This window comes from Phoca vitulina, unplaced genomic scaffold (genome assembly GCF_004348235.1).
Source record: "Phoca vitulina isolate PV1807 unplaced genomic scaffold, GSC_HSeal_1.0 scaffold85, whole genome shotgun sequence".
Classification (NCBI taxonomy): Eukaryota; Metazoa; Chordata; class Mammalia; order Carnivora; family Phocidae; genus Phoca; species Phoca vitulina.
Window position 1 is genome coordinate 1,329,466 of NW_022589788.1, and position 16,239 is coordinate 1,345,704.

Here is a 16,239-nt window from a genome sequence, read left to right on the forward strand (position 1 = left end):
TTGTCCAAACCCACAGAATGTGCAACACAAAGGGTGACCCTGGAGATAAACTATGGACTTTGGATGATGATGATGATGTGTCAGCGGAGGTTCACTGAGTGTAACAAATGGTCCCACTGGTGGGGATGTGGACAGTGGGGGAGAGGGTGGGGGAGTGGGTGTGGTGGGGGTGGGAGGGTGGCAGTATATGAGACTTCTCTGTACCTTCTGTTCAATAGTGCTGTGAAATAAAACATAAAATCTAATAAAAATAAAAGCCTAATAAAACTGTATCTAAGATCACAGTTGTGCCCTTACTTGAACTGTTCGAAGCTACACATTTTACCTGAACTCCACATCCTTCCACATGGGGAAGGGAACAGGAAGGGAAGGAAAGAAGAGAGGAGTCTTAATTCTGAATTTAGAACCATGTACATGAGCTCCCTAGTAAAAGTTCATCTTTTTTCAAATGCACAAAATAGTATGACTTGGTCGATTAAGTAAGAGAGGTTAATATGATTTACCTCAATCATGTCTTTGTGAAAAATAATTAAGGTTGTTAATTCTGTCTAGAAGAAAGCACATCAACACCACAAGAGCGTTTCGTTTCCTTTCTTAGTTGCTGGTTGTCTGGAAGAGCTAAGCAGCAGCAAAGGAAGGGCAACACTATCAGCCGGTGCCAGGACGGAGAATACATCAGACCGAGACCCTCAGCTCCAGGCCCCACGGGGGCAAGTGTGCGGCTTTTCCAGCTACCGCTGTCACTCCACCTCTAAGGCGCAGTGCCCCTCTGCGGTGTGGGTGTGAAATCCAGGCCAGAGTCTCCCCAGCAGGATGGGGCCTGCTCCGCGCTGTCCCGGATCTTCGTGAACAGACACGTGTGCTGGTTCAGGCTGCTCGGCTCTGGAGATGCAGTGCACAAGTCAAACATGGGCTTTGATTTACGCAGCCTACATCCTAGAGTGACAAGCCAACCAGGAACTAAGGTAACTCTAGGTGCAGGAAACAGATCTGGGTGAAGAAACGGGTTGTGCCTGGGGGCCTTACTGTTGTCTATGTGGCCAGGGGAGGCCTCTCTGAAAGCAGCACTTAAGCCAACAATCAGAAGCCACTGTGCAAACTTCAGGAGAGTCTCCAGGCCAGGAAAGAGCCCGTGCAGAACCTGTGAGGAGCAGTGTGCTCACGGGGCGCTGGGAGCAAGGGGGGCCAGAGAAGGGGCAGGGCCAGACCCGGGGCCTGCAGACACACCGGAGGGCTGGGGCCTTAATCTAAGGGTCACGGGAAGCCCCTGGAATGTACATCAGGGGAATAACATGATTTTTCTAATGTAAAACATGGCTCTGCCTGGATGTGATGGATAACCATCAGGGAAGCTGCTGAGGGGGCTTTGCAGGGCTGTGAGTGGGAGGTGACTGAGGTGGTGACCATGAGGACCAAGGGAGCAGACAAACTCAAGAACCTGTTTGCAGGTAGAGACTGTAAAGCTGGCTGTGGGGTGAGGCTGGAAGAAAATCCAAGATGACTTGTAGGTTTCTGGATGCAGTAGCTAATAATTATAGCCAGTACTTGCTGGTTTTGAGAGCTCATATGTCAGGCATCGTCCTAAATACTGTTTTACACACAGGCACACATCCACACACTTGTTGAACACTCACAGGATTGCTGTCGGGAAAGGACTGTTATTATCCTTCTTTTACAGGTCAGGAAACTGAGGCACAGAGGAGTCAAAGACATGCCCAAGCTATGCAGGTGGATGTGGTGGCTGACTCCACTGCCCTTGCTCCACCCACTGCTGGCTCCCAAGGACCCAGGAGGAGGATGGCTGTCCACTGAGGTGGGGAAGGGGGCAGATTCAACCCCCTTCGGGACACATCACTCTACAGATGTCTGTGATCCACTCAAGAACTGCCACCTGAGCCCACTGAGGGCCGCACGTGGGGACTGTCAGAAAGCAAGGGGCTCTGGCAGGGCCGAGATGGGCAGAGCGTGCAGTGCTGGAGCGGCCATGTGTGTAGGGAGGGAGGCTGCTGCTAAGTCAAATGCTGGACACGGCACAGAGAGCACAGGCTGGAGCCCCCATAGCTGGCTCTCACCGTAGCAACACAAGTCCACTGCAGGGACGCCTGGGTGGCGCAGTCAGTGAAGCATCTGCCCCGTGTCAGGCTCCCTGCTCAGTAGGGAGCCTGCTTCTCCCTCTGCCGCTCTCCGCCCCCCTGCTCATTCTCTTTCTCTCTCAAATGAATAAATAAAATCTTAAAAACAAAAACAAGTCCACTTACTTACTGATCCCCACTCTGCATGCTTTCATGAATATTATTTACTGGATTCTGGACATCTATTTATACTCTGCCATTCTTTTTTTTTTTAACATATATCTTTTAAAGATTTATTCATTTATTTTAGAGAGCGAGCAGAAGAGGGAGAGGCAAAGAATCCCAAGGAGAGTTCCCGCCAGGTGCGGAGCTCAACTCAGGGCTCGATCCTACTACCCCGAAACCATGACCTGAGCCAAAATCAAAAGTCGAGGACACTCAACACACTAAGCCACCCAGGTGCCCCTATACTCTGCCATTCTGATAGAGTAGACTCTCACTCCTCCCTGTTTATAAAACAGGCTCCTCTCAGGGGAAAGGTAGCTCAAATTTTCTAAAATAAATCTAGGGGGACACTTGAGTGGTTCAGTCGCTTAAGCATCTGCCTTCGGCTCGGGTCATGATCCCAGGGTCCTGGAATCGAGTCCTGTATTGGGCTCCCTGCTCAGTGGGGATCTGCTTCTCCCTCTGCCGCTCCCCCTGCTTGTGCTCTCTCTGACAAATAAATAAATAAAAAATCTTTTAAAAAAACCTTCCACATCTATATTAAAAATAAAATAAATCGGGGCGCCTGGGTGGCTCAGTCGTTAAGCATCTGCCTTCGGCTCAGGTCATGATCCCAGGGTCCTGGGATCGAGCCCCGCATCGGGCTCCCTGCTCGGCGGGGAGCCTGCTTCTCCCTCTCCCTCTGCCTGCCTCTCTGCCTACTTGTTCTCTCTCTCTATCTCTCTGTCAAATAAATAAATAAAAAATCTTTAAAAAAATAAAAAATAAAAAATAAATCTAGGAAAGGAGAAGACTGACAACCTTCCCCATTTCTAGTTTCTGGCAGCCTCTAGTGTCTAAGAGGCTGTGATTGGATTGACAACAATTTGTTTTCAGAACAAAAATCCACCTAATTTTCCTTTGAAGAAAATGAAGTCAGTGGCTTGCTTCTGGAAAACCGTACTGTCTGCCTCTTTCTCATGGTTCATACTAGGAGGGCAGCCTTTTGGGGAGCACCTCATGGGAGCACCTGCTGCACAGCCCACTGCAGGGAGCACGGGCGGGTCTGTGGGTGACTCCGTGTAGGCATGCTACTGTCTCAAAAAGAAAGGGGACAATTTTTGAACTTACCACGGCTTCTGATGTGGACGGGAGTCTCTGCAGCCCTGTTCTGGGAAGAGTCTCCCTGGGACTCAGCAGGTGTAGCTTTAGCTTGCCAAAGAGGATCTTCAACAAAAGCAGTGACACGTGATGAGCGGGTCTCAGATTTGAGAGAAACTGAACATCACTACCACAGCCACAGAAGGCCTACCCAATTAGATGCTACAAACACTCAAATTCTGAATTCATACTTTTCTTGGATTTACAGGCTTTGAAGGAATGAATCTCAATGTGAGAAAACATGGACAACTTACATTCTTTCTAGATCATCAACATAAAATAATATTTATAAATTCAGAATAAATCTCTCTTTAACCTCTAAGTAAGTATATTTTATAAAAAAACAAAAACAAAACTCAGCCTCACCTCTTGGAGCTGCTTACTACTTGTTACAAGGAAGTGCTCTCCTGCAACACAATGAGCTTCTTGCTCCAGTTCCTGGAGACGAGACTGTGGAGGTGACACAGAATCTCACTAACGGTTTTCACAATGTAAGATGATTTAATTTGCTCATCAAACAGTTCCCAACAAAAGTTCTTATAAGAATAGAAAATAGCCTACAATTTACCAAAATGGACATTAAAAATATATACTTTGACTCATACTGGAAAACTCTGGCTCATAGAATCATCCTCTCCCAAACCTCAGGAAGCAAAATGAAAGAAGCAAAATAGGAAATAACACACCAAAATAAGGGAAAGAATGAATTCTCCAGGAATATTACTACTAGAAAAGGGATCTAGCATCATACCACAAACTTGAAAGCATCCAAGTAGGTAAAGGAGGTAGGACCAATGACCTCGTAGTGCCCTCCCACCCAGCAGAGAGAGCAGCCGCAGGGGACACCAGGGACACGCCCTGGACACAGCCTGGCTTGAGAGGTGGGAGGTACGGGTGGTCCAGGTGAAAAAAAATCTAACCATGCCCCATGCAACGCCTGACAGTGAGGAGCGGAGCACAGCTGAATTTATAAGCCCCTCGCCCCCTTGCCACTTCCATCAGAAGAAAAGTGGAAGGCAGCCAGGACTTAAAAACATAATTATAGAAGAAAACAGAAAGCAGAGGCTAAACCAACCCACCCTGGTGAAATATCATCTGCATTCTATTCTTCATCAGATGAGGACAGCCTTGAGTCTGAAATTTTGAAAGAAGTTACAAAGAGGGTCCAGAGAAGTTAGGAGCGGACAAGTCTGATACAAGAGAAGAGTATGTAGGCGAAACGAAGAAGCCAGAAACACTTGCCTCAGTTAAAGTATGCCAAAACTCGGTAGTCAAAGAAACAAATGAGAAAAAGAAAACCAAGGGACAGAGAGCATTAAAGGACAGATAATGGATCCCTTCAGGAGTAAGCCATACCTTAGGGAACAAAAACTCCAGCAACAAACTGAGCTTCCAATTAAAATGGCACATAAACTTGCACGTTAATGCACTCCTCGTGCTCAGGCACAAGAAGAAATGGATAAATATAAACAGAGAAAAACAAAAAGACAGTTCTTAAAAACACAAAACAAAAGCATCTCTTCAGAGCAGGAACAGATACAAAGTACAAAGCAGCAGGCAGAAGGACGGGAAAACCCAGCGGGGCTCTGGGGCCTGCCGCCAGGCCGGAGGAAGCTGGGCCAGCTTGGACCAGTTACCTGCTGCCTCATGACAAACCAGTCCCAAGCACACCGCCTCGGATCAGCACCGTGGGTGGGGCTCAGCTAGGTGCAGGTGCTGGCTGCATGGCCGCGTGGGTAGATTAATTTCAAATTGCCGCCCATTTAAAAATTACCTTAACTGGCTTTTTCTTATTGATAGGAGTTCTCTATTACAGTCTGCATATGAGTCCTTTGTCAGACGCATGAAAATACAATCAAAATCCCAGCAGCGTTTTTAAAAAAGTAGATCAAAGAATTTTATATGGCAATGCAAAGAACCTAAGACTGGATAATACTATATAGAAGAAACACAAAGATGGAGGACATACCATAGGGTATTAAGACTTATGATTACAAAGCTACCATAACTAAGGCAGGGGAGTATTAGCACAGGATAGATTAAAAAAAACACAACACGGGGCACCTGGGTGGCTCAGACCGTTAAGCGTCTGCCTTCGGCTCAGGTCATGATCCCAGGGTCCTGGGATCGAGCCCCGCATCGGGCTCCATGCTCTGCGGGAAGCCTGCTTCTCCCTCTTCCACTCCCCCTGCTTGTGTTCCCTCTCTCGCTGTGTCTCTCTCTGTCAAATAAATAAATAAAATCTTTAAAAAAAAAAAAAAAAAAACCACAACACAACACAACAACACATGAAACAGAACAGAGTCCAGAAAAAGATTCACATTACACAATGTTAAAAATAAAACACACATGGAGACCAGCCTTGAAAATTCCCTAAGCAGATGAAACCAGTGTAGTCCTACAAGCAATGCTTCATTTAGTCTATTCTGCAAGATCAGGGAGGCTAACTTGATCTGGGTCGCTTCTTGCTTGTGCCTCTGAAAATCATAAGTGAATCTCAAATTGTGCCCCCCAAAATCCTAATGCAGTAGTCCACCACTGTGAAGAATAACCAGTTCCTGCCTCCACACCATATAAGCTGCTTTATGACAACAGACCTCTGAGCCTCACTCCATGGCTTGGTTTGAGTGCTCCTGGTTTGTAAGCTGTCTTTTTGGTGTGTGCACAATAAAGTTTTGCTACTTACTACTTCAGTGCTCCACTGGTTTTGCTTCTGTTTTTCTCTGAACTTTTGACAGCAGTGATCTGACTTATGACACAGATGTTACTGTAATTCAGTAGGGAAACAATGGCACTTTTAATAAATGATGCTGAAATAAACAGAAATCAACTTGGGGAAAAAAATCTTAACCATACCTAATACCATATAGAAAAATTAACGTGAAATGGATGGTAGGCTTAAAATAATACAGCTTATAGAAGAAAACAGAAGAATATCTTTACTAGAAGGCAGACAAAAGATATCAGCACATAAAAATTCTTAAACATTCAAAAAATGGTTCACTGGACTTCATTAAAATAAAGAGATTCTGTTCACCAAAAGATAGCACTATTAAGAGAGTGAAAAGACAAGCCACAGACACAGACTGAGCGGGAAGGTATTTTAGGTTCCACGGGCCACATACGGCCCCTGTCACATATTCTTCTTTATCTTGGCTTATGTGTTTATCTTTTAAAAATTGTAACAACCACTCTTAACTTGTAGGCCATATGAAAATAGGCCACAGGGTGGATTTGGCCCACAGACTCCCTGGAGTGGGAGAAAGAATTTTCAATATATATTACAAAAGACTTGCATACAGAATTTAGTACAAAGACTCACATACAGAATATATAAAGAACTCCTACAAATCAATATGAAAAAGTCAGTTAACATAAATTTCAAAATGCGTGAAGTCTGCAAAACTGATCACAAAAGAGTACATCCAAAATACCATCAAGCATATGGAAAGGTCCTCAATATGACTAATCATCAGGGAAATGCAAACTAAATCCACAATGTAAATCCATATAATCCATTGTAAATATACAATGACAGACCCACCAGAATGGCTAAAGTGAGAAAGACTGGCAGTACGCACTGGTGAAGATGTAGCAAATGGGACTGGAAAAGGTCATGACCAATTCCAAGAGGTCTTTGGAAGTACCTACTACCACCTATACACACACCGTGATCCAGCAATTCCATTTCCAGATATAAAACCAAGAGACAGAAGCACTCACATCCACCACAGTTTATGCACACGAATATTCACAGCCGCTGTGATCACAGTGCCTACCAATGGGAAGGATGTAAAGAAGCTAAGACACGTTCTTAAATGGGTGTTACACAGCAAGTTTTATTGGAACCCACATCTGCTAAAACTCACCAAACAAGTGAATCCCACAGATAGAATGCGAGCAAAAAAAGCCAGAACCAAAGAGCCCACACTGTGTGGTTCCATTTACATGAAGCTCAAAATCACTGAACAGAGTCAGATTAATGGCTCTGTCTGGGGTTACGGACTAGGAGGGGACAGGAAGGAGGAGCCTTCTGGGTACTGGAAATATTCTATATCTTGCTCTGGGTGGAGTCACATGCATGTGTACAAATGTAAAAACATGGCAAGCTGTACACTTACAATTTACACCAAGGAGATCTGGAAAGATGGCAGAGTAGGAAGCACCTGTAAGTAAGAAATTGCCTCCCCACCTGGACCACATTTGCAGGGGCAGAAACCGTCTGATGCAATAGCCGTTTTGAACTCAGGAGTCTGTTGAAGGCTTTCCGCTTCCAAGCTTGGAAGGTAAACTGCGGCTACTTTTGGTCGATTTCAGCTCTTAGCACAGTAGCAGCAGCCCATCCCCATCTTGCACCCCAGCCACACAGCAGGCAATCGTCCACCTGTTTCTGGAACACTGTGCAAAAGCCAGGGTGGGCAAAAAGACCCTGTCCTCCAAATGGTAGGGATCTGGGCTCTGACTACTGCTTCTAATAACACAGGTGCAGACAAATAGGCAGGCAGTCATTGTTGTTGCCCCTCTCTCCAGTGTTGTAAGACCCTCTCCCTCCAGCTGAACAGACTTCCAGGGGAATTAAAGGGCCAGCACCCTTTTACATCCCCCTTCATTTTTCACTTTTCCTCCTTTTGGGAGCCAGAAATTAAAGGACAAGGATGGTTGACAACTACTGCTTATGCAGGGAAAATTAGAAATAGACTGTGTATGCTCAGGAAAAATCTTAGAAAAAAACATGAGAAGACCTTAAGTTTGCCCCTCAGGCTGATCTTTAGCACAGAGACACCCTATAGCAATAAAAAAACCAAAACCAAAACCACTAACACAAAACAGCAAACCCTGTGGTAGGGGAAGAATATGATTTTCAGAGCTACCACATTATCAGATTCAAATGTCCAGTGTTCAATAAAAAATTTCAAGGCATACAAAGAAAAGCATCCCATTCAAACAGGAAAAAAAACAAAAAACAAAACAAAACATCAACAGAAACTGTCCCTGAAAAAGACCTAATGGCAGATCTACTAGACAAAGACATTAAAACCACTGTCTTAAAGATGCTTGAAGAACTGAAGGAAGATGTGAAGAAAGTCAAGAAAACAATGTGTGAGCAAAATGCAAATAATGATAAAGAGAGAGAAAACCTAAAAGGAAATAAAAAAGAAATTCTGGAGCTGAAAAGTACACTAACTGAAATAGAAAATTCCTTTGGGTGGTTCAACAGCAGATTTGAGCAGGCAGAAGAAAGAATCAGTGAACTTGAAGATGGGATAATGGAACTTATTGAGGCTGAGGAACATACAGAAAATAAATTGAAGAAAAGTGAACAGAGCCTAAGGGACCTGTGGGACACCACAAAGTAGACCAGCATATGCACTGTGGGCATCCTAGAAGGAGGAGCGAGAGAAAGGGAGAGCAAAAATATTTGAAGAAACAATGGATGAAAACTTCTCAAATTTGATGAAATACATGAATATAAACATCCAAGAAGCTCCACAAACTTCAAGTGAGAGGAACTCTTTTAAAAGAGATCAACACCAAGGCATATTATAATCAAAATTTCAAAAGACAAAGACAAACAGATAATCTTGAAATTATCAAGAGAGAAGTGTCATCATATATAAGGGATCCTCCATAAAGTAGTGAGCAGATCTCTCATCAGAAACTTTAGAGGCCAGAAGACAGTGGGCCAATATTTTCAAAGTGCTAAAAGGAAAAACCTGTCAACCAAGCATCCTGCATCTGGTCAAACTGTCCTTCAAGGGTGAGGGAGAGACTGAGACATTCCCAGATAAAGAAAAGCTGAGGGAGATGTGATCACTACACATGCCTTGGAAGAAATGCTCAAGGAGTCCTGCAGGGTGAAATGGAAGGACACTAGACAGTATCTCAAAGCCATATGGAGAAATAAAGATCTCAAGAAAGGTGAATATGTGGGCAGTTACATAAGCTAGTATTATAATAATAATCTGTCACTGTATTTTTCATTTTCTCCATGGTTAAAAAAAAACAACTATAAGTGTAAAAGCTAGTATTACTGTAACTTTAGTTTGTAACTCCAAATCCTATTTCCTACATAATTTAAGAGACTAATGCACTTAAAAAATTATTAGCTTATGTTTGGGGCACACAATGTATAAAGATATAATTTTGTGGCATCAACAACTGAAAGGGGTGGGGACAGAGCTGTAAAGGAGCAGAGTTTTTGCATGTTATTCAAGTTAAGCTGTAATAAACTCAAATTAGAGTGTTATAATGTTAGGACGTTAAATGTCATCCCCATGGTAACCACAAAGAAAATAGCTATAGAATACACACAAAAGAAAATGAGAAAGGAATTTAAACGATTCACTACAAAAAAGCAACTAAACACAAAGAAGACAGTAATGCAGGAAATGAGAGACAAAATCTATAATGCACAGAGAAAACAGCACAATGACAGAAGTAAGTCCCTCCTTATCGGTAATTACTTACATGTAAATGGATTAAACTCTCCAATCAAAAGACAGAGATTGGCAGAATAGATAAAAACACATGCTCCAACTATATGCTGTCCATAAGAGACAAACTTTTAAACCAAAGATACAGACAGGTTGAAAGCACAAGGATAGAAAGAGATATGCAAATACCCAAATAGAGCAGGGATGGCTATATTAATATCAGAAAAAATAGACTTTAAGTCAAAAATGGTTACACGAGACAAAGGATGACATGTATGCGATATACACAGCAATTGTTACACAACAATTATAAACATTTACATGCCCAATGACAGACCATCAAAATACATGAAGAAAAAACTGACAGAATTGAAGGGAGAAAGAAACAATTCTACAGTAGTAGTTGGGAGACTTGATTACTCCACTCACAATAACTGGTAGAACAACCACAAAGAAGATAAGGAAACAGAGGACTTAAACAGCACAAGAAATCCACCAGATCCAACAGACATACAGAGCACCAGCCAGGAACAACCACATACACTTGCACACGGGACATTTTCCAGGACAGACCATATGTTAGGCCACAAATCAAGGCTCAAGAGATTTCAAAAAATAGTTATTATATAAAGCATCTTCTCTGACTACAACAAGATGAAGTTAGAAATCAATAAAGAAAGGAAAACTGGAAAATTCACAAAACTATGGAAATTAAATTATTTTTAAACAATCAAAGGATCAAAGAATAAATCAAAAGGGAATTTAGAAATTACTTAGAGATGAATGAAAATGAAAACACAACATACTACAACTTACGGGATACAGCAATAGCAGCAACAAAGGGGAATTTTATAGCTATAAATGCTATAAATATTATAAATATTAAGAAACAAGAAAGGTCTGAAATCAATAACCTAACTTTACAACTTAAGGAACTATAAAAAGAACAGACTAAACCCAAAGGTAGCAAAAGGAAGAAGATAATAAATATCAGAACAGAGATAAAGGAAATAAATAGGGAAACAATAGAGAAAAGAAATGAAACCAAAGTTTGTTCTTAAAAAACATTTTTTTTTTTAATTGACAAATTTTCACTAGATGGACTAAGAAAAAAAGAGAAAACTCAGATACTAAAATCAGAAATGAGAGTGGGGACATTATTCTACAAAAATAAAAAGAATTACAAGAGAGTACTATTAATGACTGTACATCAACAAATTGGATAACCTAGATGAGATGGATAAATTCCTAAAATCACAAAACCTATCAAGATTAAATCACCAAGAAATAGAAAATCTGAATAGTCTTATAACTAGTAAGGAGATTGAATCAATAATCCATCTCCCAACAAAGAAGAGCCCCAGATCATTAGTTTCACAGGTGAATTCTGCCAAACATTTAAAGAAGAACCAATACCAATCCTTCCCAAACTTTTCCAAAAAAAATGGAGAGGAGGGAAGACCACTTCCTAACTCATTCTATGAGGCCAGCATTACCCTGATACCAGAGCCAGACAGAGATACAAGAAAACTGTAGACCAACAACCCTTATGAATATTGATACAAAAATCCTCAACAAAATACTAGCAATATATTAAAAGGACTATATACCACGACCAAGTGGGGTTTATTCCTGGAATGCAAGTATGGGTCAATACATGAAAACTGATCAATGTAATATGCCACATCAACAGAATGGAGGGGGTAAAAAAAATAGAGGATCATGTCAAGAATCATTTGACAATATTTAACACCCTTTCATGATAAAAACACTCAACAAACTAGGAACAGAAGGGAACCACCTCTACATAATAAAAACCATATAAGAAAACCCACAGGAAACATCATACTCAACCGTGAAAGACTGAAAGCATTTCCTCTAAGATGAGGAACAAGGCAAGGCTGCTTGCTTTCACCACTTCTCTTCAACATGGTACTGGAAGTTCTGGTCAGAGCAATTAGGTAAGAAAAATATATAAAAGGCATCCAAATTGGGACAGAAGAAGTAAAATTATCTCTGCAGATGATATGATTTTATGTGTAGAAAACTCTAGAGTCCACACCAAAAAAAAAAAAAAAAAAAAAGCAAACAACTGTTAGAACTTCGGAACTCGGCATAGTAGCAGGATCCAACATCAACGCACAAAAATCAGCTGGATTTCTACACATGAGCAATCTGAAAAGGAAATTACAAAAACAATTCCATTCATAGTAGCATCAAAAAGAATAAAATACTTAGGAATTAACAAAGGAGGTGAAGGACTCATACAATGAAGACTATAAAACACTGCTGAAATAAATTTAAAAATAAATAAATGGAAACACATCTCATGTTCATGGATTGAAGACTTAACCAAAACTACTCAAAGTGATCTACAAGTTCAATGTAATTCCTATCAAGATCCTGAAGACCTTTTTTTCAGAAATAGAAAAATCCATCCTAAAATTCATATGAAATCTCAAGAGACCCCAAATAGCCAAAACAATCTTGAAAAAAAGAACAAATGTGGAGGACCCATACTTCCTGATTTCAAAGCTGACTACAAAGCTACACTAACCAAAACAGTGTGTACTGGCATAAAGACAGACATAAAGACAACGAGAATACAATAGTGAGCCCAGAAATAAACCCATGCATATATGGTCAAATGATTTTTGACAAGCATGCCAAGAACAGTAAATGGAGAAAGTACAGTCTATTCAACAAATGGTGCTGGGAAAACTGGACATTCACATGCAGAAAAATGAAGGTGGGCCCCTACCTCGCACCATATAAAAAAATTAACTCAAAATGTATCAAGGACTTAAATGTAAGACCTACAACAACAAAACTCTTAGAAGGAGACAGAGGACAGAAGCTTCAAAATATTGGATTTGACAGCTATTTCTTGGATATGACAATAAAGGCACAGGTAACAAAAGAAAAAAATTTAAATTGGACCATGAAAATTTAAAAATTTTGTGCATCAAAAGACGTTATCAACAGAGTAAAAAGGCAACCCATAAAATGGGAGACAATATTTAAAAATCATATATCTGATAAAGGATTACTATCCAGAATATATAGAGAACTCCTAAAACTCAAAAAGAAAAAAAAAATTAACCACCTAATTTAAAAATGGGCAAAGGACCTGAATAGACCTTTTACCAAATAAGATACACAGATAGTCAGTAAGCACATGAAAAGATGATCAATATTACTAGTCATTAGGGGAATGCAAAGCAAACCTACAGTGAGATACCAGCTCACACCCATTGGGATGGCTATTATAAAAACAAACAAAACAAAAAACTCAGAAAACAACAGGTATTGGTGAGGATGTGGAGAAAGTGCACTTACGCACTGTTAGTGGGAGTGCAAAATGGTACAGACACTGTAGAAAAAGTACAGTAGTTCCTCAAAAAATTAAAAATTACCATAAGATCTAGCAATTCACCTTGGGGTACATATTCAAAAGAATTGAAAGCAGGGCCTCAAAGATATTTGTACACCCATTTTTATAGCAGCGTTACTCACAATGGCTGGAACACGGAAGCACCCCAAGCTGCTTACAGCCACCGGCAGATGAATGGTGAGTAAAACGTGGTACATACATTCAACCTCGAAAAGGAAGAAAATTCTGCAACACGCTACAACAAGGATGAATGTTGAAGACATTATGCTAAGTGAAATGAGCCAGTGACAAAAAGATAAATTCTGTGTGATTCGACTTACATGAGGTACCTAGAGCAGTCAGATCATAGAGACAGAAAGCATAAGGGTGGCCGCCAGCAGCGGGGGGAGGGGAGAGCAGAAAGTGACTGTTGAAGGGGCACAGAGTTTCAGTTTTACAGTTCTGGGGATGGATGGTGCTCATAGCTGTACAACCATGAGAATGTATTTTTTTTTTTTTAAAGATTTTTTTTTTTTATTTATTTATTTGACAGGGAGAGACACAGCGAGAGAGGGAACACAAGCAGGGGGAGTGGGAGAGGGAGAAGCAGGCTTCCTGCAGAGCAGGGAGCCCGACGCGGGGCTCGATCCCAGGACCCTGAGATCATGACCTGAGCCGAAGGCAGACGCTTAACGACTGAGCCACCCAGGCGCCCCCATGAGAATGTATTTAATACCACTCTACCTCTAATCAGAAATGGTTAAGATGGTAAGTTTTATATTAAATGTACTTTATCACAATAATTAAAATTATTTGTACTATTCACTGTATGCAATTTCTTTCTCAATTAAAGCAGTACATGAAAAGAAAAAATCAGATGGATTATAAACCTAAATGCAAAGGCTAATAAAAATAGCTTTTAAACATAACACATGAGCAAACTTCATGAACGTGACGTAGGAAAGCTTTCTTAAACAGCATACAAAAAGCACTAACCATAAAGACAAAGACTGGTAAATTACGCTACATTAAAAATTAAGAACTTCTATTTGTCAAAAGACACCATTAGGAGAGTGAAAAGGTAACACAGAGAGGGAGAAGGTATATGTAACAGGCTTGTAACTGGATTATATCAAGATGTCCTCTAAATTAGTAAGGGAAAGATAGAGCCCTCCATATAAACATGGGTAAGAAACCTGAAGAGATCTTTTACCAAAGAGAAACTCCTAATAGCCAATGATGATATAAAAAGCTATTCCATCTCATTAGTAGGCAGGAAAATAGAAACGAAAATCGTAACGAGATACCATTACGTCCCCACCAGAATGGCTGCTCCTAAAAGCCTGGTGTCCTCATGCAGGTGAGGACGTGCAATGGCAGGACCCTCCCCGGGTGTGTTTCTGGCAGTGCAACTTCTTACTAAAGCTGAGGAGACTGTCCTGTGCCCAGGGAAGCGTGCACCAGTGGGGCCAGGAAACATGCCCAAAGGAGCAGTGTGGTTTGTAAGGGCCGCAAGCTGGCCACACCCTAAATGTTATCAACAGTGGGACACGGGGTGTGACGGAAAGACTAAGCACCGAGCGACACGGGACACGGGTGGAGCTGAGACTCGGATTGGAGGGAGAGTGGTCAGACGACCACTAACTCACAGTTCCAAAGGAAAGCCAAACAGATCATTTAGGCACTGAGGTGGAAAACTGCAAAGGAAAGTAGAAGCAACAACGTAGTGACTCCAGAAGTCAGGGCGGAGGTTACTTTTGGCAGCGGGAAGGGGTTCTGATAGGGAAAGGGCACACAGGGCTTCTGGAAATTCTACACTATGACCTAGGTGGTGGTTATACCAGAGTTTCCTTTAAAATAACTTATGTGAAACATTTTAATGCATTTTTCATGCATCTCTATGCACCCTCTGTATTTTTTATTTTTGACAGAAAGTTTTTTTCTTGCTTTTTTAGAAGATTTTATTTATTTGAGAGAGAGAAAGAGTGCAGGAGCCGGGCAAGCAGCAGGCAGTGGGAGAGGGAGAAGCAGGCTCCCCACTGAGCAGGGAGCCCGATGCGGGGCTCCATCCCAGGACCCCGGGATCATGACCTGAGCCAAAGGCAGAGGCTTCACCGACTGAGCCACCCAGGGGCCCTGTTCTTGTTTTTTCAAAGAACCCAAGAAAGCCATGAATTCCCCTCACCAAACTACAGGGGGGTGTACCTGTGAAATGAACCTGACTCTTGAGAAGCCGGAGGATCCATGAAACCCCGTGCACCATGGAGCGAGCACCCAGGGTGGGTCTGGTGCTCCCCAACACGCATCAGAGACAGGAGGCATCGGGGTCAGTGTGGCGTGAGTGAGGAAGGGAGGAGGAAGGAAGGACTTACAGGCACCCCGGCTCTGAAATAAGAACGTACCCCCAGAAGGGCTGAAGTCCTCTCCATCTCTTCTCTGTTCACCTGAATGCTGTGGCTCTCCATCACTGTCAGTCAAACACCAAACAGTGAGTCATTTCTGTGAAAGCCTCAAGGACGGGGAGCGAGCCTCCCTTCCTGACGAGGACAAGGACAGTGCCTGCCACGTCCCACCTCCACCAACGGTCCACGAGGGTCAGTGTGGGAGCCTAGTGCCCAGCAGAACCCGGGCAGAGGGGGGGCTGCGAGGCAAAGGCAGAGGAGGGCCTGGCACCCCTTGTTCTAGGGGCTGTCCCGAGCCGGGGGGGGGGGTGCTGACGGACAGCACACCACCAGGACGAACAACTGCCATGCAGAACACACCACAGGCTCGACCCGCACTGCGGCCCTCAGGAGCTGGGGCTGCCACTCGGCCAGGGTGCCCGGCAGAACCACGTGGTGCAAGAGGGATCCCATGTGACTGAGAGGTCAGAACATTCTCGTCCTTCTAGATCAACAGGTGATGCTATCCAACCCCTCTTGTTACGGAGGGAAAATAAAGGGCTTGCTATCTCTTAGTGCTCACATGACACACTGCCTACCCCTAAGTAAGAAAC

At 42.5% G+C, this 16,239-nt stretch overlaps 1 protein-coding gene across 1 annotated transcript in view; it reads right to left on the reverse strand.

Moving 5' to 3' along the window:
* POLN (DNA polymerase nu) overlaps nucleotides 1-16,239 on the reverse strand; it is a 145,908-nt gene that overhangs the window by 82,621 nt on the left and 47,048 nt on the right. The window contains 3 exon segments of the mRNA XM_032395471.1: nucleotides 3,411-3,503; nucleotides 3,804-3,887; nucleotides 15,647-15,711. Coding sequence (XP_032251362.1) covers nucleotides 3,411-3,503; nucleotides 3,804-3,887; nucleotides 15,647-15,711 — 242 coding nt within the window.